The 23,987-nt window shown below is 38.7% G+C and overlaps 1 protein-coding gene across 4 annotated transcripts in view; it reads right to left on the bottom strand.

The window, feature by feature from the left end:
- fam184ab (family with sequence similarity 184 member Ab) overlaps window positions 1-23,987 on the bottom strand; it is a 131,292-nt gene that overhangs the window by 58,965 nt on the left and 48,340 nt on the right. For all 4 annotated transcript variants that reach the window (XM_051409749.1, XM_051409750.1, XM_051409751.1 and 1 more), the window contains exons 2-9: window positions 20,726-20,845; window positions 18,710-18,868; window positions 16,391-16,630; window positions 15,996-16,079; window positions 14,910-15,161; window positions 10,091-10,226; window positions 8,248-8,429; window positions 2,968-3,153 (exon numbers count right to left, since the gene is read on the bottom strand). In XM_051409749.1, coding sequence (XP_051265709.1) covers window positions 2,968-3,153; window positions 8,248-8,429; window positions 10,091-10,226; window positions 14,910-15,161; window positions 15,996-16,079; window positions 16,391-16,630; window positions 18,710-18,868; window positions 20,726-20,845 — 1,359 coding nt within the window. The remainder of the gene's footprint in view (window positions 1-2,967; window positions 3,154-8,247; window positions 8,430-10,090; window positions 10,227-14,909; window positions 15,162-15,995; window positions 16,080-16,390; window positions 16,631-18,709; window positions 18,869-20,725; window positions 20,846-23,987) is intronic.

Genomic DNA, 23,987 nt, shown 5'->3' with positions numbered 1-23,987 from the left:
CATATCCTTGAATAGTTTTATATCAAGACAGAAAAGCTCCTGGAAGAATACTTAAACCTGTGTGAGACACTACTTATTTACAGTAAGCAAGGCAAAGGGAGCTCATAGCTTCTTGAAAGCTGTGGTAACAGATGGTACAGTCAGTGAACAATGTGACAATGAGTTAGCTTGGAGGTTAGAGAGGCTGCCTTGTGACCAGTTGTCCATTGAAATCCCTCAACCAGCTCACAGAGTGTTTGTGAGGAGGTAAATAAATGCTGCTATCTAAACTACTTAATGAGCGACCACAACAAACAGTAGAGGACTGTGGTTACACTTCAACTTAAACTGACTGAGGTAATAAACTTAAGCATTAAAGATATTTGAGTAGAATTAACTCAAGTAATTATTGTTAAGATAAGATGTACCTTTATTGATCCCCCATAGAAGAAATTCAGACACAGCAGCAGAATTTATCGGAATAAAGTAACTTAAATGCAACTTCTTTATACAAATGTTACCACCGAGTTGAATTTAGTCTAATATCTAATTTAACCTTCCACTACAGCAAATTATTGCATTACCTGTCAAAACATCTGATGTATGATTAAAAAACAATTTATAATTGATTGATTATCAAATATGTGTGGCTAACAACAAATCTTTACTTGGATGTATATTTGTTTATATGATGATTAATAAACTGAAATCCTGTCATATGAAGTCAACTTGAAGAAAATTAGTCAATGGAACAAACTGGAATTATGTCGCCTGTATTTAAAATACTTAACAAATTTAATTGCATTTAAAACAACTGAGTTGCTTTAATAATTCATTTTTGAGTTGGGTTTAATTCATGTGAATTATTTCATGTTAACTTAATTTTTGTTAAGTAGATGTGTTTTACAGTGTACCTCCATACAAACACAATGTAACTGTGGTCAGTGGGACGGTGTTGATCAGACTAAAACATATGCACACACCACTTTCATAGTCACCACTCAGTCATTAACAAATACTGTTTAAAATCAACAGACTGAAGTGGTGTGACAGGTCCAAATATTTGGCTCGCATAAGATACAGACGAGACAGACTCAGTGCAGACAGCTTGTATTCTGACTGAGTCATTCCTAAATATCATACTGTTCAATTTTATATTTGTTAATAATATCAGCTGGTCTTAGCAACCTGCAGATTTGTAGTGGGTGAGTGGTGGATTCTGGGCAACAGGAATAGTGGAAATTGTAAAACAATATAAGTGTTTATTAATGAGTCACTACTTGTATCCCTACAGTAGTGAAACAAGTATCTAGGTCTTTGCTATTGAGCTGCACTACTGAATATTTTAATATTTACAACGGATCAAATGACTACACTTAATGTGAAAGGAGTTGTTGTGTTGATGAACCCTCACAGAATTAACATGCAACTCTGCTGTTACTCTCATTGCTATGCAGTGTTTTAGCTTTACAGTCTGCAACTTTACTGCTTTCGTTCAGTCTCACTGCTTTCATCAACCTTGTTTTCAAGTTCTGATGGACCCACTGTACACTACCTGGTCAGCACCAAATGGCAGACAGCCAAAGTAGTAGTAATAGATGAAGTATTTAGCAACTAAAGAGTCACATTTAGTAAGTTTAATATTGGGTTTATATTTGCCAAATCTCCCAAAACACAACTTGAAATGAATGTTTTCATTGTTTGCTGAATGTATACAGTCAACTAATAGCTTACACGTTCCCAAGAACAACTATATAAGGTGCTAATATGTCAAAGTTAAGATCAGTAACAACACAATACTAATACAAAAGTACCAATAAGACTAATTACTCTTTTACTTGAGTAATTTCCTTAAATGTGGAGGAACTGCCAATAAAATATACATATTAAGAAAAGAGATGCTGAGAATTTTGCAGCTGGTTGAGGTGAAGCTAACAGTAGCTAGTTTATACATTGTTGGTTAGTTAAATCTACACCAAGACATCATGTTGGATAAGCTGATCACATGATTTGATGCAATAAGTGACTCCAACAATGTAGTGCGAAATACTAAAATACTAATACTTAAAAATCAGAGGTCCGCAAAAATCTAATGACTTGAGACTTGATGTGACAAAATGTAAAAAAAAATTGCAAGTCGACTTGCACATTAACAACAATGACTTGTGACTTCAATTGGCTTTGTCTTGTTATTTAAAAAGTCTGTCGCGAATAAGTTCATTTCCTAAAACAACTAAACCCTATTCATTCCAGGTAAGTCAACACTTAATTCCCCAGACCCACTTTGTTTGAACCAATCTGACAGCATCCAATCAAAGTGCAGGACTCACGTTATGTTACTGAGCACCAGTTGGATTAGATAATATATATATCTAAGTATCTATATATTTATTATATATATATATATTTCTTCAAACTCAAAGGACTTGAGAATTGAGTAGAAAGACTTGAAACTTACTTGTGTCTTGCAAAACAATGACTTGGTCCCACCTCTGGGAAAAATATAAAGTTGCACACTAACATTGTACTAAATGTACTTTGTTACTTCCTGTACGTGCACTCCATAAAGAGAGTGATACAAGCTCACCAAGGACACCATCTTGTGATGAGCCCCGAGCTTGATGATGCAGGATCAATTAAAACATACAGCTGTTCATTTTCCTCCAGCGTTGAGCAATAAACGCTGATTACATGAGATGCAGCGATATGAAAATTGATCTCATGGACTTTCATTCATTGTGCCCGGCGAACTCACCATCTGATGCACCCTCTGTCAGACATATTGCCATCTATATACTTCCATGGATTCTTTTGTTTTGTTTTCTGTCTTTTGTGTGAGTGAAGTAGGGTTTATAATCAGCTTCCATCACATTAGAGATGAATAATAGATTATTGTGATATAGGATTATCCATGAAGGACTAGCTTCAGCTCTGTTTGTTGGCCTCACCTTGGAGTCCATCAAAAGATGTTTGCGTGTGCGTACTCACAGCCAGCAGGCGGTTCTTGTCCTTTTCAGCGTTGTTGAGAGCGTTCTCCAGGGTCACTCTGTGTTTCTTGCCGACTTCCTCCAGAGCTCGAGCCTGGCTCTCCTTCATCTGGCTGGCCTCATCTTCAGATCGAGCTCGCACATTGCTCATCTCCTTCTCGTGGGATGCCTTCTCCTCGAGCAGGGTCTGGCGAAAACAGAGGATAAATATGCATGTGCACACACATTTAAAATATGCTCAAAGGTGAGAGATATGATAGACGACACACACTGAAACAAACAAACGCACACACTTACAGAGCTCTGGTTCACATTCACACCATATGCTGTATTATTCAGCCATATTGCCAGTGTTTACTAAGTTACAGCCAAGGAATCAATCCTGCATTCTGTCTGTCTGTATCTGAAATTTCCTATTTGGATCTATTTCTGTTTCCATTTTTTTATATTTTATAGCAGACTCCATGTGGCATTATTGGTAATGGAGTAACTGATTATGGAGCTATAAAGCATATAAATCAGTCGGCAACATATACCCACCATCATTCTGAATCTACATGGAGTCATGACTCAAGCTGGTGTTTGTCAGACGTTGTCTTTATCATCAGGAGTGACAGATGCAGTAAATTGGCCTTTTGCTGAGTCAAGCTGATAATGGCGGCACTTTAAATTCTTTATTATTCTTTAAACAAACTGCCAGCAGATTTTATCAGCTGTAGCTATCTGGGTAATTAACGTTAACTCTGTGAATTGGTTGAAAACACTGTCCCCACCAGACTCTTTACTGTTTTTAGTCGAGCTGTGTATTGGCAAGACTCTGGCGATACGATAAGTTCAAGGCCTGTTGCACCTACAGGTGCATGCTTAGTGATTTGCAAGTGATGTGTATAAGTAAGATGAGTGGCAGTTGAATCAGAAGAGAGCTGCCTCATAGATTTGAAACTGAGGGAATGATAAAGGAACGTGGTAATATACAGGAATGGATAACAGCCAAAAGATGTATCTTAGAGGGCGTATAGAAGACAGAATGAAGTCCTTCTGATTTAAGTTGTTTCTATGCTCCATATATTGTGAAACAAACAGACAGGCAAGAACAAATGTCCTCTGTATGAAGCAACAGTGCACTGAGTTTGTCATTGGAAGTCTGGTACAGTATGAATCAATGCTAAGGTCGCAGAAAACAGTGCTTTTCCTGGTAAACAAAAAAAATCTGAGGGCCATTTACTTTGAGTTTAATCAGGGGAGCAGCTGTTTCTTGATTGCATGAGTTTAACAAAAAATTTAATTAGCCAAACTTTGCCAAAAAAGCCACATGGGAACAGTAATATCCTTCAATTGAGCTGGATTTAGACACAGTAAAAGAGCCCTAAAGTAAGCCAAGAAATGAATGAAATGAACATTTTAACAGGAAATGTTCTCACAAAGATTATCTGACAAGATGAGGTTTTGAAATCAGTTGTTGATATACTTCTTTTCTCAGTTCCTTTTTTTGGTGCAGGAAGATGCAACTCTTTGCTTCGAGGCAGTTCAGATTGTTCAGGTTTCTGCAACACCACTAGAGGCACATAGATAATGGATAAATGGATGAGCTATGGATGTCCTGATACAGTTCTTTGGCCCCGTTCTGAGTCCTTCATTTTGTAGAGTCCAATCTGATACTTAGTTAAATGTTCATTCAATATGTATCTGACATATTGAAATAACATATGTAGTTTTCTAAAGTTGGCATTGGTTATTTTTATACTCCTAGTCCTAGTTCAAAACTATGAAGTTGATAAGCTTAGATTATTGATATGATATGAAAGAAAGTTTAACTGGAAAATATGAGACTCCTGTCTCTCTGTTTGAGTTGTGTGACAGTACAGAGTGATCTTTTACTCAGCCTCATAAACCGTCTTTGTCTGCGTACAGACACCAGCCTCCAGCACTTTAACCAGACAACAGCAAAGTTTTGTTTTGGTCTTTTATCAACTTACTCACAGAATTATCATTAATTAGCAACAGCTGAAAGCAACGTCCCTGGGCATTATCTTGACCTGCGAAAGCGACAGTCAGCGCTGGCAAAAAAATGAGAAGCAGCTAGCTGAATAATTTGTACACTGATCTTTGCTTATAAGAAAGAGAGAGGAGAGATAACACATTTGTTACAGTGGGTGCTTATTAAATTCTGCCAAACCAGGTGTCAACAGAGTCAATCAACGGTGCAACTTAATCATTTTCCACATTCACACAGTCTAATTATGTCCCTCATATATAGAGAAATGCTGCACTGTAGAGCAGTGGTTCTCATACTAAGGTCCAGGGACCCCCAGGGCAGTGCATGGTAAACACAGGTATACAGAGTACTTATTTTTCTGTTGGCACTGGTGATACCCACTTCTAAATCCCTTGTGAGGCGCACATTCAGTAGTGTTCTGTAAACTCAATTTTGGATGGTGAAGGCATGACATAGTTGTGGATGGAGTAAAGAATAAAGAATACTATACTCAAAATAATTATGCAGTTGTCTCAACCGTCTGTGGGCCAGTATTGATTGTTTTTGACTAATGTTAATTTCATAATTTTATATTCTTTAAAGTCAAGCAGGAGAAGAATGAACAAATAATATTGGCCCATTTTAGGGTGAATTAAATAAAAAGTAAGTGAACCTACTTTTTCAGGCACAACTACAACATTGCTCAATGGGTCCTTGAGGGAGTACCTGAGGGTCCCCAGACCATTGACTAGAAGTTATAAGTTTCATAATCTTCAGTGTTAATCTGCCAGCACCGCATAACTATATATTATCAGACAGGGATTCCCAAGACTACATTTAATCAAATATGGATCCACAGCCTGATGTGTATCAATCTGTGGGTACTTGACACCAAGATGGTTGAGAACTGACAATGAGGATAGTAGCGTTGCAACACCAGCAGACTAAGGTGGACAAAACACAGCACAGAGGAAGAAAGGATGGGATTTTGGCTTTATTTTAGCAGATACCGATCCATAAAAATATGATTGGACATCTCTACCAAATGTACTAATTTTGAAATAAATGTCTTGTAAGGTCTAGTGAATCTGGTATGTCAAACGCCTCCTTTTATCGATTGCTAAACTCAAACAGATGCTGCAAATCTCCACAACTGCGTCCTGAAATGGCACATTAACAATTGCCATATAAACAGTGTTCCATCATTGCCATTGCAATAGAAAAGATGACACTACAGCCTGTCCTAAATCGTGCAAAAATTACATTCTGTTTAGCCTTTACCAGTCATTTAATACTAGTGAGTATCTGGCAGTCTGTGGGATATATCAGACATTGGCAACAACATGGAAAAAAAACCCCTTTAATTTTCCACCAGGGATGCAATCATACTGGTGTGCACTAATTGCTCCAAACCAACGGCTGTTTTGGAAATCTACCAAGAAACGTCCATCAAACCGGTCAAACTGAGCAAGACTGCTGTGTTATCATATGGCCAAACAAGCCGGAGGAAGAAAACATCTCCACAGCGTGACATGAACGACAGGGCAGGAGAACATCCTGGGAGGCTAATTTCTCCTTTTGCTGAGAGAAAACAAGGAAAAAAAGTCTCTAAAGAAAATAAAAGATAAATGAGGAAAAGACAGTGGTAATAGAAAAGAAGACCAAGCCTCCCATTAATTAAATGACTTTTCCACAACGTTTTATAATTAAGTTAGACCATGGACATTATCTGAAATGTTCTTTCTCATCCAGTTGCTTATATTCAAAAACAATTAATCCAAAAATCACTACTTGGAAAATTCCATCTTCTACCAAAAAAATGAATGCTATTAAAAGATGACCTTTTTTTTTTTGGCATTTAGTGGTGTAGTTGCAGATTGCAACCCCCTCACCTCATGCGTTTACTGTGATTAATCCATTTCAAGCACAAGTCAGTTGAGAACTGATGTTATTAAAGAAAGGACCAGCTAAGTTTATGTGGTGCAAGATCTTATATTATCCCGAGGAAGACATTTAAATTCACAGCAGCATTGCTCAGTGGGAGAACTCTCCCCACACCCACAGGATTACACTGCACAAATGTCAGAGATAAAGGGATGGGAAAACACACATGAAGCAGCAACACTTGACATTTACCATCAGCTGCGGTTGGTCTGCTGACTACACTGTTCCTTAAATCATCTGACCTTTAAGCTTCTTGGTTTTTAAAAAGTGGAGCAGCTCACAAAGTTTGTTAATGCAGTGATCGACAGGTTTGACCCTTCTAACAGTTCGATGATTATGGGCCAATTTCTGCTTACTTTTGCTCATAAAGCATTTTAAACTTTGTTGCATACATAAGGTTTATCTTCTTCCTAATCTGTAGGAACTATTCTGCAACTTGCACATAATTACTGTTAGTAACTATTGAAGGTTAAGAAAGGTAAATAAATACAGGAAAATAGAAAAGGTTTCACACTCTTTTTCTATTTTCCTGTATTTATTTTGTGTACAGCTATAGGCTCATGCCCTAACAGTTTGTGTTCTCTATAAAGGAGTTCCTGTGATTTATCTTCCTCAGATATATAATTCAAGTCAAATAGTCTTTTTATATCTATAAAGACTGGCCTTGGGAAAAACATCAACCTCAAAAGAGTATACAGGGAGATGACTGTCTCTGTAAAGTCACAGAAATGTCAGTGTTGCAAATCTAAAATAAAAAATAAATACCAAATAGAATTGAAGAAAGAAACCAGTTTAACTATCATCTTATTTTAGGGCAAATAAGTATTATAATTGCTTTATAGTCCCACCAAACTGTCTTTTACTTTTGGGTTTTTCTCTCCAAAAGGGCTGAATTTGGGGGAAGAGTTTGGGACAAATGGGCCTGATCGTATAGAAAGAGCTTCAATAAGGTCACAGGGGAAAGACAGAGAATATAAACACATAAGAAATCTCATCTTCTGTAAATTATTATACTCAAAAATGCAATGAGAAAGAATAAACATGGAGAAAGGAAGCAAGAAGACCGAATTTAATACATTCTGTGGTCTCTTAAACTTCTAAAATCCTAAAATGCATGCTAATCACTTGCTTTGAGTTTTCTTGGTGGTATAAATTGACAGGTTTTGTATGCAAGGACATATTCTCCAGAATATGTGCACAGAATCTTTTACTAACTGTATTTGAAGGATGAAAAAACAGGTCTGGAGCAAAGTTTCCCAACAGCTTGACTCACAGCATCTTGATGGCCTATTGGTTATTCATAACAGTGTTATTCCGGTCTGAAGTGAATACAAATCACACCACCAAGAGACACACACTCACCTTCTCCAGGGACTGGAGCTGTTGTTTCTGTCTTTCGTCCAGGGCCTGGCACTGCCTCTGCAGAGACTCCCTCTCTTCTTCCATCCTCAGCACTTTGTCCTTCAGCCGGCTCCGCTCGTTGTCCAGGTCCCTGATGGCTGCTTCCTGGGTCATCTGGGTGGCCTGCAGGCTGCTTATCTGACCTATGACAGGACAGAGCCGACAGACGTGAGATGAATGCAAGTAGTAAAGTGATGTCATCTGCATATTGTCATTCTTGGAGGTTTTTTTGTTGAGGCAACACATAAAGTAAACTGTCAGCAAATGTTTTACCTTTTAGTCCTAGACTTTCAGTGAACTTTGTCATCGCAGTAAATGTGCTGAATTACCATTTGGTTTAACCTCATTCACTCCGCCTGACATTGTGTTCATGTTAGCCAGTTTCTTGTTTTGGAAGCAGAAATATATATATTTTTTTGTTTTAATCTAACCAATCAGTGGTGATGTATCAATCCAGAAACATGGCAGTTAATCATGGCGGACTCCATGGAAGGTGACCAGCGGCATCTGTAGATAGTCTAAGATGAAGAAGGCTCATTCTATGGTAATGAAAACATGATTATACACTAATGAAAACCTACCTATGAATATTATATTCCATTTCTACCAATAGATCCTCATGAATATTAAACCCTGGACTTTTAAGAGTTGATATTTCCAACAAAAGATCGGATTGGTCAACTCTGACGGATGCAAAAAAGAATTAAACCGTAAATGCAACAGAAGCCAAGACCGTCCCTGTTTAATATACTCGGTCACCAACACAAACAGCTTAGTAACACTGAGGTAAGCATAGGTCATTTTACCTTAAAGGGTAATTGCAGTTTATTACAACTTGGATCTTTTTTTTTATTTGGGCCAATTTGATTTGTTTCAATCAATTCTTGTGCTCACCAAGTTAAAATCTGAAGAAGCCTGATGGGGCCATAGACACAAGCAATGAGACAGTCATACAGGTTTTAAAGAAGCGCCTAGGTTAGTCCAATTTGCAAGATGTTATTACCCAAACTGTTTGTCTGTAAACATCCACCACAGTTTAGAGAACAACTTCCAGGCCTTGATCTACTGTTCTTTCTTTTTACTTCAGACAGTTTTTCACTTTAAGTCGGTTTAGCTAATCTGACTGAACTGTTGGTTTGTTTACCACCAGCACTTCCAAACCAACCAACCAACTAAAGGACCAAAAACAACCATTGATCCTTTTACAGTTTAAATAAATGAGGAGCTATGAGCTGCATTATGTGGTAAATGTGACTCTTATAGTTGCATTTACCAGCTGGATCTTATTTGTTTCTCTCACATGCAAGCAGCTCCAGTGGAAACTGATAAAACGTCCTCATTGGGCACGAGGAGCTCATAGGAGCTAATGGGCCGAGCATAATTCTGCACCAAGTTGCTGCTATCGTTCACACATTTCAGACAGTAATGATCATGCAATGTTGTTTCACAAAGTACTGACGGAGAGACTTCACAAGATATTACATCAGATTCTAACATGCAAGAATTTACCCAGCATGAGTGCATGCACACACACACACTGTAAACTGGGAATAATTGATGTGAGAAGGGTTTCCTCTGCTTCTGGGGGATTGTGAATAACATTAGCTTGGATATACAGCGTTATGCCATTTACGTGACACAGGACATGATGCCTCAGACAAGATGAGAGGATCTGTTAGTGGATATGTTTGATGTGTTTGCACGACAAGCCAGGGTAGGGTTTTGTGGGTAGGGTGGGTGCAAGTATTCCCAAGCATTACAAGTACATATGAGAAAAGAGAAAAGATGAAGTTGAGGGTCTTACTGGCTTTGAGCAGTATTTCAGTTGCTTGCTGCTGAACTCGGTCTCTGGCTGCCTCTAGTTCACACTCAGCTTCCTTCTGACGGATCTCCACAATTTCTGAGTTCTGGGTCACCTCGTCCAGCTGTTTGTTTAAGTCCTGAAAGGAAAAAACCTGGTTAACACATACAGTAACAGCCATCAGTAACATTACCTAGAAGAGAACAAAGTAACTGAAAACCAGACCAAAGTTTAAGTGACTCTTGCACTTGATTGATATATCCCCTGTCAATCAGCAATTAAAACTCTCCTGGTCCTCACGAAAGGGGTCACTTGTATGAACCTACAGAGAATAATCACTCATGTTTAGCTGTCTGTCTTGCTTGACTCTCACAGCATCGCTTTGTGTTTCAAGAAGCAGCTGTTTTTGATGAAAAAGCTCTAAAGACACAACCTGCTCAGCACCAAATGGCAAACAGACACAGTTACCGACTATCTGGTGAACACAGCAGAGCCTTTTGCCTGTAAAGAGCCAGAAATATCCCTCAGGAGTTGGTTAAACCAAAAACAAAGCTTAAAGAGATTAAATATTAGACTTACATCTGCCAAGTGGCCAGAAACACGGCTGTAAAGGAAAAATAATGCTGCTCTGTAGCTGTTGGATGTGCAAATAAGCAACTGCTTGCTAACAAGCTTGCTTAAAAGGTCATGATATGTCAAAGTTAAAGTGGGAAAAAGCGTTTACTAAATAATTGCATGAGTTATTCATATCTATTTAGTTGTGATGCATTTTACAAATTACTATATTCATATTTTAGGTTTTATGTTTGACTCCTTTGAATTTAGAAGTTAGTGATGTTTGACTGGAGTAAAAGTAAATGTTTTCACATATGTATCTGTTATTTATTGGTTATTAGGCTACTGAAGGTTCTGTGAGTTTCACACAACACAACCTCACAGATTTCACTAATTAGTTTAATTACTGCTACTACTGTAATGAGCTATCCTATTTGACACCTGCAGACCTCTGATAAATGCTTTTTTCATTCTAAAAAAAAGTGCAATACATCCATATTTGAAGCAACTGAGAAACAGACTGTGACAGAAAATGTTATGAATATAAGCACAGGCTCTGAGAAGTGCAAATGAAGATATAGAGCTACTGGGGAGAAGGAAACAGCCACATGCTCTTCACTGATAAATCTATCTTTAAATAAGTTTAAAAAACAACTAAGTAAATAAGTTGTAGCTGTGCCAACAGTGAGGGTTTTTTTTAGACATATTGGACTGTACATATTGGTAGCATATTACTAATACTGAAGATCAAGAATGTAAATACTGACTGCTGCTCAATTAATAAGAAGTAGACCTCAGGGAGGGATCTGATGTGCGCGCACACACACACACACACACACACACACACACACACACACACACACACACACACACACACATACACACAGTAGAGTAGCTGTGTGATTTAGCACTCTGTAAGAACTCATGAGAGGCAATTTCACATCTTTCAATCCCATCAAACAGCCTGCCTCAAACTTAATTACTGCTGCTACGCCTAAGACAAAGAAACCTCAGTATGATAATAACCAGTGAGGAGTCACACACAAATTAGATGTGATGTATGTGTGTGTGTGTGTGTGTGTGTGTGTGTGTGTGTGTGTGTGTGTGTGTGTATGTGTGCTAATTTCCCAGATGAGCCCATTGCAGGTAGCTGCACTTTGTGACAGCACAGTTTAGATAATACATATATAAAAACTATGTGTGTGTCTCGTACATCTGTTTGAGGGCCAATTTGTGTTTTAAACCTTACAGAAAGGTTAAAGGTTACAGTTTTTCTGGAAAGTGAGGACATTTTGTCTTCAAAGCACTTTTTGAGGGTTAAGACTTGATTTTAGAGTTAAAGTTAAAACTAGGTTAGGGTCAGGGTTATGGTCATGTCGTTATGATGGTAAAGGTTAAAATTATGTCAGCGAGGGTCCTAACAAGTGCCACACATAAACATATCTGATCTTGTTTTTCTGTGTATGTGAGGACCAGTCTGAGCTTTAGATCTTAAGAGGGATGACAATTATGAAAAGTGGGGACTATTTTGTCTGCTCCTTATTTCTTCACAGGGCTGTTTGAGGGTTAAGATCTGGGGTAAAAAATGGTCACCTACACTATTGTGATGGTTAAAGTTAGGATCATGTCCTGAGCATCGTTACTAGTACAGTTTATGAGAGTGTGGGTGTATGTGTGTTACTGTATTTTATGTGAGGACCAATTTGAGGGACCAAAATTGAGTTTTAATTTTAACTTTTGGTGAGGGTGTTTTGAGAAAGTGGACATATTTTGTTCAACTCCCACTTCTTCAAAAGGCTGTTAAAGGGAAAGTCTGGCATTATTCTAATAAAATTGTTCTTATTAAAGATGTAATTCTGTAAAAACAGGTCACAAATATGTACTTTAATTTCTTTAAAAAGCATCACTCATGGGCACTTCAGTTTTTAGTACACATTACTTACACAGGAATAAAACTATTTAGCAGCTTGGGAACATTGTCTCATTGGGGGTCCCTACAACTACAGTATACAAACTTGTGTGTGTGTATGAGGCTGGAGGAGGGGTCAGAATAGGTCAATAGTTTAATTAATTGTATCTCTGGTCATTTATCTGGGCTATAAGAGCAATCCCATTGTTACAGACACTTAGTCTACCTCATAAAATACACACACACACACACACAAACACACACACACACACACACACACACACACAAACACACAGACTCACTTCTGTCAATCATCCTTATTGGACATGGCTGAAACCTGCATTGTCATTTAAATAATAAAAGGCCTTGAAAACTGGATGATTTATTTTATCTTGCTAAAAGCTTCCACCAACCAGTCCAGATACACTTTACCTGAGAGTGAAGTATTTAGTCCAAATACAGTGACAGCAGCAATTTAACATAGCTTCAGTGGAATGTTTCACTTGGGGGATAATTTGTAATTTCTGGCATGCATATTCCTACAGAAGCTTGTGAACAAGTCAGCCATTAATTACGTCTGTCTCAGTTACTCCAAGCGATCATTTGCTTGGCTTTCTTTGGAGATTTTCCCACTAAATCATAAGCTAAAGGAGGATGGCAGAAAAGCAAGAAGCTGTAGCATCCTGACACAAGTGCTTTCGGCTTGTGTTAAGTCGATATTTGATGCTACTATTTTCTACCCATGTGGTGTGCCGGTACAGTAATTACGCCTTCCTGAGACTGGGGAACATTTTGATTTGGTGCAACATTTTAATTTAGTCTAAAAATGTCACCCTGCTTCGGCGAAATGCTACCGTATGGAGACTAAACGATTACTAACTATAGGCAAGAGGAATAATGAGATATGAGATGTGTATTGTCATGATCGAACCAAAGATTAAAACATCTGCTGTGAGCTTGTTAAGGTTAAATTAAAATCTATTATCTCTCAACAATGAACTCTCTGCGGGAGCTGAAGGATTAAGGGATGTGCTCATAGACTGAGGCTGTTATTAAGAGATTATTGTGATATTACCTTAGCAACAATAGAACACATCAGCTTTGAACTGTATGAAAGACTAAAAAAAGACAGTTTCTGCCCTCTTATATCTGTTTTTTTTTTTATATATATATATATTTTATCAAATGAGAGAATCTAGAAGAGCTGTCAAGTGAATCTGGTTTCAAGCTCTGTGGCTCTGTTGTTGGCTCTTTATCTGGGTTACAGTTAATTGCTCTGATAACTAATGAATTTATTAACTCCAGGCACACCAGCCACTGCTGACCTTGATCATATTCGCAGTACCACTGAGAAGGGGGCGACTCTCTCCTGTCTTGTGTGCAATCAGTGATAATTTCACACAAACTTCAGAGCATATCGTAGCAACAAAACAGACCTACTTAACCAATTCCCCTGGAGCACATGTCAACTATATTTTCAACGGTGGAGATAATCGAGCAAGCGTACTCCAAAGACCTAACAGAATTCAGAAAGTAGACGTTCAAACTAGTCTACTTGGAATATGAGCACAGCATTGCCATTTTTGCCTAACACAAAGTGCACACGTTACTGAGAGAGTAAGGCAGGAAATGGTACCACACTTAAATGGCTGATGAATTTGTCTAAAAGAGATACTAAACGACAGCCAAACATTTGGTAAAATGACCATCATTTAGATTCAGTATGCGGGTGGGTTATGGTGAACACTGTTTTGAAGAATAGAGTTCACATGTAAAAAGTTCCAATGATTTGATCAAACAATCATTTGATCGTCATCTGGTTTATTTCTGAAATGCAGCTTCTCCTTAAAGGTTCCCTGTGGAGTTTCTTGTAAACAAACAAATGTTCCAGTATGTTTACAATTAGTATTTCTTACCAAAATACATTGTGTGTATCCATGAGGTCTAAGAAACAAGTTGAAAACACTTCGCCCTCATAAAACATTTGCAAACCTATTTTTTTAATATTTAATTCCTTTGTTTACATCCATGTTTTACTGTGTTCCTCCTCACTGCCTTTACTGGTGCAATGTTACGTTTCTTTGCATGTTTTTCAGCGATAGAGTGAAAACTACTAGTAGTTGTCAAAAACTGCTCAGGGAACCTTGACGTTATCCAGGGGATGGAGTTAGAACATAGAGTAGAAACATACTTACATAATGTAAGTACCAGATTTTATATATCCATTTATCATCTGTCACAGAGGGCATATTTTGTGGTCTGTCCATAAAAACTGCATCAGAATCATATATTTTGTTCAATCAAATTACAGGACTGTCTTTATAGTCCTGACTCCACTGTTCGGGGGTTCACACTCACCTTGACGTTGGTCTCGGCGACGGCAAGTGACGCCTGAAGCTTGTGGGACTTCTCCCGGTTTTCACGAGCTTCATCCGTCACCCTGGCCAACTCGGCCCTCAGTTTTCCGAGGGTCTTCTGGAGTGCCGCCTCCTGAGTCTGAAATTCCCGCCGCAGCTCGGCCTCGGTGCGTTTCCATGCCAACAGGTTGTCAGCGGTCAGCTGCTGAGTTCTCTTCATGGCCTCCAGCTCGCGCTCATAAAAGGCCTGAGCCTGGGGACACACAGACAGACTGCGGCATCTATCACTTGATCCGAACAGATTGATGGGGATATAAAAACATACAGCAGCAAGCCTCTAGCATGGACGGAGCTTTATTTTACTTCTGTAATAACTTTTACTTTTCTCTCCTTTTTCTTTATAAAAATTGCAATTTGAACACATGCTTTGAAAAGCTTTCTCATCAAAATGCAATCTCATGATAAAATAATCAACGCAAGTAAAAGTTGAAGCCAAATTGACTTGGCTGACAGTGTCCTTTGTCAATGAGGCTGTTTTTTTTATAGAAAGTAATAGCTTCTAAATGCAGTATCTAAATTCTGCCTTTCTGCTTTCAATGTACACAAAACTGCAGATCAGCAAGGTCGACATAATAGCCCCAATAAATGTAATTTCCCTTATTTTTTAACCATTAAGTATCCAGGAATGTTCAGCAGAGCCTATATTACAATATGTTGTGCTATTTAAATTATATTATAGTTCAGATTTTTTCATTCAATAAAAGCTTTTTTAGGGTTTAAGATGGATTCAAATTCAGGAAACAGGAACATGATGTGAACCTCGAGGTTTAGAAGAAAGAAGAAAGATATTTAAAAATGAATTCTCACCTGAATATATTAGAAAATAATTTTGCATAAATACGTTCACATTGGCTGAAGAACATCATCTGATACTGTACAGGACTGACAGACCATCATGCATGCACTACGTTGTTCAGACGACTGCATTCATGTAATTTGTGGCTGATACTCCACCCCAGAAGTTGTCAGAACACCAGGGTTGTGTGAACAGTAGTGAATGCCTTCTACAGTGGCTGCGGTACGGTACCTTGCTGAGTTTGGCCTCGTACTCCTCCACAAGTCTCTTCTTGTCCTGTTTGAGCTCCTCCACCCGCTCCGTCAGAGAATCCACCTGTAACACATCAGCACAACATGAGAAGGACAGCTTACGTTTGGAGGGATCAAAAATAACAGAAGGCTGGAGTAGAAACACTTTCGTATCAGAGTTTCCTCACACCCCTTTGGTTTGATGGCAGGGACGTTACTTATAGAAACAGTTTACCCTGCAGTGCTCTAGAGTTGATGTAGCAGGTTAACTGAATGGCTTATACAGTCAACAGTTAATGGCGTAATAAACACAGCTGTCCCACTTTCTCCCTGTAGTGATTAAGTTTGTTGCTTTGGCTTTCTGCTGCTCTACTTTTGCAGAAGTTAGTGTGTTACCTCGGCTTTATGGAGCTGTCCCAGTTTCTCCTGGTCTTTACTGTAGTTTGCGTTCTGGCTCTGGTGGCTGCGGAGGAGCTCCTGGATCTCTTGTCTGTGCTGGGCCTTTAGCTCCTCCAGAGCAGCCCTCTTCTCCTGCTCGAACTGGGTCTGGGCCTGGCTGAACGTACGCAGCTTCTCCTCAAAGGACCGTCGCATCTCCTCCACCTCCCTCGACATGGAGACCACGCGCTGCGTGTGCTGCCAAGGAACACAGGAACGAAAGACTGAGCCGACAGGAGGATAGATTTATGGGTTTGTAGGCTTCACACACCATGGGTAAACTTTTTAAAAAGCCCTAAACCAGCTGGTGATGTACTGGCTCGGGGGAATTTGACCTTTTGGCTGCCAACCTGCCTGCTCTAAATTAGCACTGAAAACCAGCAAACAGAAGTCCACCATCTGAACAGTAAGCACGCTATGAGTCCAAATATAACAAGAGAAACATCATATAGCATTGATGTAGCATTCTGTTAACATGAGGTTGCCTTAATTAACCAGGTACACATGATTCTGATAATCAATAACCAAAGACTTAAAGGATGGTCTCTAAATTTGCTCATTAAGTAGGGCAAGATTCACGGCTTTCATTTAATTTGGCTGCACAGTCTGAAATTAGTGTTTAATTTACTTAGACAACAGATAATTAAACAATCAGAGACTCACACTAACTACTAGGTGCATTTTGTACCTGAACACAAGCTCAAAAGGTTCCACCGAGCTCCAAACCAGCTCTGGAATCTGGTATTCAGTGCTTTCTTTCTTATGTCAAGGTCTTATGATAACACTACAAACACGCCTCTGCATGAGTCTAAAGTCCACACCAAGAACATCTATAACAATAACTGTTAATGTATCTTTTTAAAAATGCTTCTAACTCAACTGGATGGCGATGGAGTCCACACCACAACCTGAACGCCAAAAACATTGGCAAAGAATATTGTTGGGATCACTTTCAGAGCGATCGGATGAACGAATTGTGATATAAAACCTAATAAAAGCGTGTATAACATAATTTCAGGCTGCAAATCACATAAAAAACCTAGAACTACTGCCAAACAGTCTTTAGTGTTGATGGCTTCTCTGAAGTCCTCTCTCTTTACCAGAGCCTGGATAAAATGTGTCTTCAAAAGATGACAACTCTTATATCAGAGTGTTAGGGTCTCCAAGCTCCTCTCGTCGGTGAACCCGTATTCTTCCTTGTGCTTCCCTGTGCAACGTACAGCAGTAACAGCTCATCAGTAACTTTATCCTTTGTTCCTAATAATCTGGAGCTGGGGAGGGCGTGTTATCATTCATCAGTATGGATGCTCACATCGTTATTGTTCTTGGTGTCGACAGCCCTTTTCATGTTCTTTCTTAAATCATCCATTCAGTCATTTTTCCATCACTTCCCTTCTACCTCAACACAAAGCTGCACATCCTCTATCCTCTGTATACAAATCCATAAAATAATGTCATCCATCCATCTATCCAGTCTGTTAACTACTGTTATCGATCTGCAACAGTGTTTGCTGTCTTCCAAAAGGTCATACACGCCAGCTGACTTATACTGTTAAGTTCAAACATGGTACTCCTCTCCCACTGTGTTCAGTTATACAATACCGTGCAATGTATATGTAATCAAACTAAATCATTATCTATAGCAGACTTAAAGGTAGTGCAAGTGATATTATTCTTGTTGAAATAAGTGTTAAATAGCTCTATATTCCAACATTAACTTCAGTCAATAATATTGCTCTCCCACTCCCTCCTTTCTGTAGTAAACAGAATACATTTTCTTGTATCCCGATCCCACTTTATTCAACCAGGACAGAGAACTCTACAAAGAGGCATCCTGTTCTACCACTTTAATGGACACGTACCAATCAGTGTTTTCCTTGAACTTGGTATAATAAACTAAATATACAACACAGAACTGGTGAAGAATCTAGTTTACACTTTTTGGGCAGACTGGATAGCTTACAGACTTCAAAGAGTGTAAATGCATCCCGGAAGCATTGGTGGCATAAGAAATAACGAGTGAAAATGGCACCTGAAGGAGTCCTGATCTTACTACTACTACTACACAGCAAATCAAACGTCCACACAAAACACACAGCGGGTGATGCTGACGGACAAGGGAGACTCTCCAGCCTCACAACGGGGGACAAAAACAGACATTAGTACTGATTACCTGCAGCTGTGACTGCAGCATCACGCTGGGCTCAGCTGCCTCTTACCACGCACACGCACACACACACACACACACACACACACACACATCCTTCCTCTGTCTACCTGAGCCTCGGTGCAAAGCTGCATGTCCTCCACCCTCTGACGGTAGCTCTCGAACTCGGCCAGTGCTTGTCTCTTCATCCTCTCGTGCAGCTCCATGGACTCCTCCAGAGACTGGATCCGCCTCTTCAGGTCCATCTCATCGCTGATCTTGCTCTTGTACTGTAGCAAAGAATGAAGGGCTCAGTCAGGCATATTCTCCAAATTTGTTCATTTAATAATAGAAGGTATTTGGAAATGTTCCACCTAAAACACACATCCTCGTGGGATACTTGTGCCAAATGCAGCATTTTGTGAGAAAATAACAGAAAATGTTCAGTGCTGCAAAGTGAAAACATCCATAAAAACTCCACCAAATGCTACAGTAACAAAGAGGACAGAAAATATACATTATAAGTATAAATATTATAAATAATAGTAAGTATTTTGGGGACAGTAAATAAATGGATTTCAGCTTTAATTAAAATTGCAGTTTTGAATCGGTTGGCTGACGTCAAACACTTTAGATTTGGCCTTGATTTAGCTCATTATGATCCTCAAATGAAACTGAAAATTAAAAGATTAAATTGGCACATTGAGTTCAGCTCAGTTCATTATATTTCAACAGTAAACCTTCCCTCTGGATGTAAATGTCTCTCTATATATGTTTAGTTCAAGGTTAGTCACATTGCGGTCAGTTAGACAAGTCATTCTCATAAGGAGTGATGATTTATGGAGTTAAATAATAAATATTCAGTTGATTAAAGATTGATGAGTGCTATTTGAACGTGATCTCAGCTCTCTGGTTCTGCAGCGGATCAGTTTAGTGTAGAGCAGCTATACAAGACTGTATACAGTGACATTGTCTCATCTTGTCTGGCTGACTTGAATGTGACTCTAACTGAACACCATGAGTCCATTGCAGCTGTTTAAATCCTGTCCTAAATCAATACTCGACCTCCACTTGCACTCATGCCAAAGAGAACAAAGCCTCGCTGCACTAATTAATCTATTTAACCAGAAAGTTATTTATAACCCATGAGTTGTCAGTCAAAGGCAATACTGTAATATGCATTTACTTATTCCTTCCGGGAAGCAGCGATTGATTACATTACTTATTTAAATGAATGATCACTTAACACCCACAAAACAGCTTTCTCTCTTCACTTCAAATATCTGCAAATATCTTACATCTAAATGTTCTGGACACCAAACAGTGAACAAGTGGTTCCCAACCTTTTTCCTTAAGGGACATATTTTAGGGATATTTCATATTATTATTCAATGCATGACAGTACAGCATAACTAATAAACTGTACAATGAACACAAATAATGAACACAACTACAGGAAGTTCTGGAGGAATTTTGAACAGATTATTTCCTGTGAGCCTCACAGAAGAGTTTTCCTGATATTTTTAGGACAGTTTATAAAATGTTCTCTCTGTATTATGTATTTTCTTTTTTAAAATTCAGTTCTTTATTCTCTCTGAAACCTTGCCATTGCTCCATTAGCTTTTTGGTTGTGTTTTGGTAATATTTTTTAATTATCCCTAAATAGAGGATCACTGTAATATAGTTTATACATATATAAATATACAGTAATTTACTAAAAAACTATTACTAGTATTGTACAGTTACAAAAATAAAATAACAAACTGCAGTTTTATTTCTAGTAATACACTGTAACTCTAAAATACAGTAAATTACTGTAAATTTACAATGATAAGGTTTACAGGTATCTCTTATCCTGCGATGTTTTAAAACTTTATATCTTAAGTAATAATCCATCACTTCAAAAATAACAATTTCATTTAGTTTTAGAATCCAATCAGGTGTAATGCATATTTCTTTTTTAAAGGTTTTTGTTATAAACCTTAAAATCAAGAAGGCATTGCGTCCTCTGTGAAGCTTTGTTGTGTCCTGAACTGTAAGTGACATTTCTCATCAGAGTAGGACAGATAATATAACTCAGAGAGCATTAACTTCTTTTAAAAGTCAGACGTCAGTGTCTTAATGATAAAAGAGTAGAGCGTATAAACCTGTAGTATCTTCTCTCGGGTCTCAGACAGAATCTGCTGCACCTCCTCTTCATGGGCCTCCTTCAGAGTGGCGATGGCCGCCTCGTGTTCGTCGTTTTTCGTGTTCAGTGCATAGATAACCTGCAGCAGAGAGGAACGAAACCCATTAACTCTCAGACATGTTCATAATCAGGAGTTATTACAGCATTAAAACTGGCGGGAGACCAGCTGCACCTCTCAGAGCTCGGGTTCATCCAATATGTTAGGACTGCAGTGGACACTACGGATGAAACAGCAGAACATCACAGCGTGTGGGTGAAACAAGGAAACATGAAGATATTGATGTTTTTAGAATGGAGCCGCCAACGTGCAATGCATTTACATTTCTTCTTCGTAGGATAGAAAGGCTTCTCATACAGCATTTATACTATCTAATGTTTCACTGAAAACCATTATAATGAATTCACTGTGCTTGGTACTGTACTTAAAGTATGGTTTATAATACGCCAAAAATACTACAAAGCTATTTAATTATTTGGCTACGTCCGTGCAAAGATGTATATAATCACACAGTTATTAGCCAGTGACATTTTCTTTTGTTTTATTCAATGTGTTTTTATTTGTTTTTTGACCAAATGAAGGAAATACAATAAAATAAAATTTAAAACATTTGAAATGTCTGAGGTGTCCGTCTTTTCTACCTGATCCAGAAAAGGTTGCTAAGTGGTGTAAAAGCCGAGGGAACAACATCTTGAAAAAAAAAAATTTTAGATGGGCAACTAAGATCTCTATCCATCGATTGGATTAGTCTTTTTCAACCAGTACATTAAGTTTCATTCTAGGAGCAAAGGCTATCATGTTTTTGTTACATTGGTTGAGTAATGCAATTGTAGCATGAGGTTCAATGGATATTTGTAGCACAGAAACAAAAATGTAATACAAATTGCAAAAATCTGTTAATTTTGGGCAAAGACGTGACACTGATGTGTTGTTCCACAGCCCATGTTTTTTAGAAAACATATAAAAAATTTTTTTTATTATTTTTAAAAAAAAAAAAAAAAAAAAAAAAAATTACAGCCGTATTATAATGTTTGTAATGCTGTGATATACAGCTGCATACAGTGCACACAGTGCATGTTCCCAGTATTAGCTCAGAAGCATCAGTGGTGCCCCACAGTTATGAATTAGAAATCGGTCGATGCCTTGTATAGCTGGGGATAAAAATAACACAAGCAAACTGTTGTGCATGAGATTGACCTTTAAATCCATCCCAAAAATACATGCAGCCATCCAGAGAGCCATAATCTGACAGCACAGTGATCCCCTGCTCACAGGCAGCAGAGAGAGAGGGAGAGAGGGAGAGAGGGAGAGAGAGGGAGAGAGTGGGGACAGAAATGGGTTTTACATTTCCACATGAAAAACCATGAGACTCTCTTCCCCGTGCGTCTCTCCCTGCCGTGAGGAACCAAAGCTATGTGTTGCCTATTTGAAAAACCAAGTCAATAATTCAGCACATTGAACTGTGTGATGGCGCTAAAGAGCCTTTGTTTACTTTGGACCAGAGTCCGTCAACAGAATTAGAAAAGAGGAGAGTGGAGAAAAGAGGGAGAGAAGAAAAGGAGGGCGAGAGCTCTCTTTGAAACAATGACATCCACTTTTTATGCCTCGCCGTGCCTCGCTGGGAGATGAAAGGATTTAGTTTGACAAGCAGTGGTGTTTTTCAAATTCCTACTTGTTTATTCCCCCCACACACTCACTCTGTTTCTGCTGACAGCCACAGAGCTTCGCTCAATAAGAGAAACTAATACACATTATAATCAAGAGGTACTCAGCCATGGGAGTTATTCCCTCATTTGATTTTACTGACCTTTTAATGTGAATATGTCCATCCCTTATTTCCCCTGTATGCTGCATATTAATGCAGTCCACCTAAGTGTTAGTGAGTTTAACTGCAACTGCAACTACACAACTAGAGAACTTGTCTTTGAATTCAAGTCTAAAATCTTATATTTTTATACTTATATTCCTGTTTGCAACTGTTCTTCTATCTAATGTATGTAAATGTATCCAAAGCATCACAAATGTCGACCTCATGTGGCGCTCGAGGAATCACCAAAATCACTGGGATTCATGTCCACTACATATACTGTCAATGGGTGGACCATAAGACCACACAGTAGCTCATAATTCTGAGGGACTATGATACTGAAGGAGTGAATTTACACATGCTAAAATGACATGTTTGTTCCAGAGCGTTTTGCAATCTGTACTTCAATTTGGACCTCTACTTTCTCATGTTCACACGCAAGGAATCAGTGAAATGTCCAAGATCAGAGACAAACTGCGAGGAGCCAAATAAAAGCTGTGAAAAATTCAGTTTGCTCCAAAATAAAACGTCTCTTCCTCCACACGTCTAAATTATTCAGTCGGCTCAGCCTCTCATCAGCTTAGGAAGTGAATGGAGCAGACGTAAGAGTTAGAGGAGCTAAAATCTCCATCATGTCCCGAGAGTCATCAGCACACTTCTCCAGATGAAAAGCACTAATCATAATGCTGTGGGGTCTGCCGACACACACACACACACACACACACACACACAACAACAAAATAACAAACACATATATGCACACACGTACTGAGTAAACACCATGAATCAATGCGCCGGTGTCCAAACTCATCAGCGTAAATTGCCTGACAAATGGTCTGTGTGTGTGTGTGTGTGTGTGTGTGTGTGTGTGTGTGTGTGTGTGTGTTTGTGTGTCGTCAAGCACAAGGAAAATGGCAGTCGCTGCCTGTGAGATGAAGGCTGCCAGTATTGTCATCATTGTCATCATCAGCAACGTTGCCGAAAGCAGATATTATTCTAAAAGGGGGCTGCAGATATCAGCCGATACAGTATGTCGGGGAAAAATCTGATTTTAATCTTATTGATGAAATGAACACTAGCAAATAAACAATGGTTTTAAAGCTAAAGAACCAAATTCAGATTAAACTTTAATACAATATATAGCATAACACTACCCACCATCAGGGCTTTCAGGGATTTGTGTGTAATACAATACACACAATTTAGGAGACTTTCTTACCCTGAACTGATCCTCTCAGGCAGCGTTCCCTCCCAGACTCTGCTCTTGTTAAGGCAGTACAAAGCCTTAAAGGGAGCGCTGCCTTAAGGCGGACTTATGATTCTCTGTCGAGGTGTTGTGTGGTTACCTCCTAGGTACACGCAGAGTTCAGTTCACGAACTGTCACAACACTAGACGTCTGTGTCATGCAGCATTGT

Source organism: Dicentrarchus labrax, unplaced genomic scaffold (assembly GCF_905237075.1).
Source record: "Dicentrarchus labrax unplaced genomic scaffold, dlabrax2021, whole genome shotgun sequence".
Classification (NCBI taxonomy): Eukaryota; Metazoa; Chordata; class Actinopteri; family Moronidae; genus Dicentrarchus; species Dicentrarchus labrax.
The sequence above is the reverse complement of the archived record's forward strand: the minus strand, read 5'-3'. Positions and strand labels throughout refer to the sequence as shown.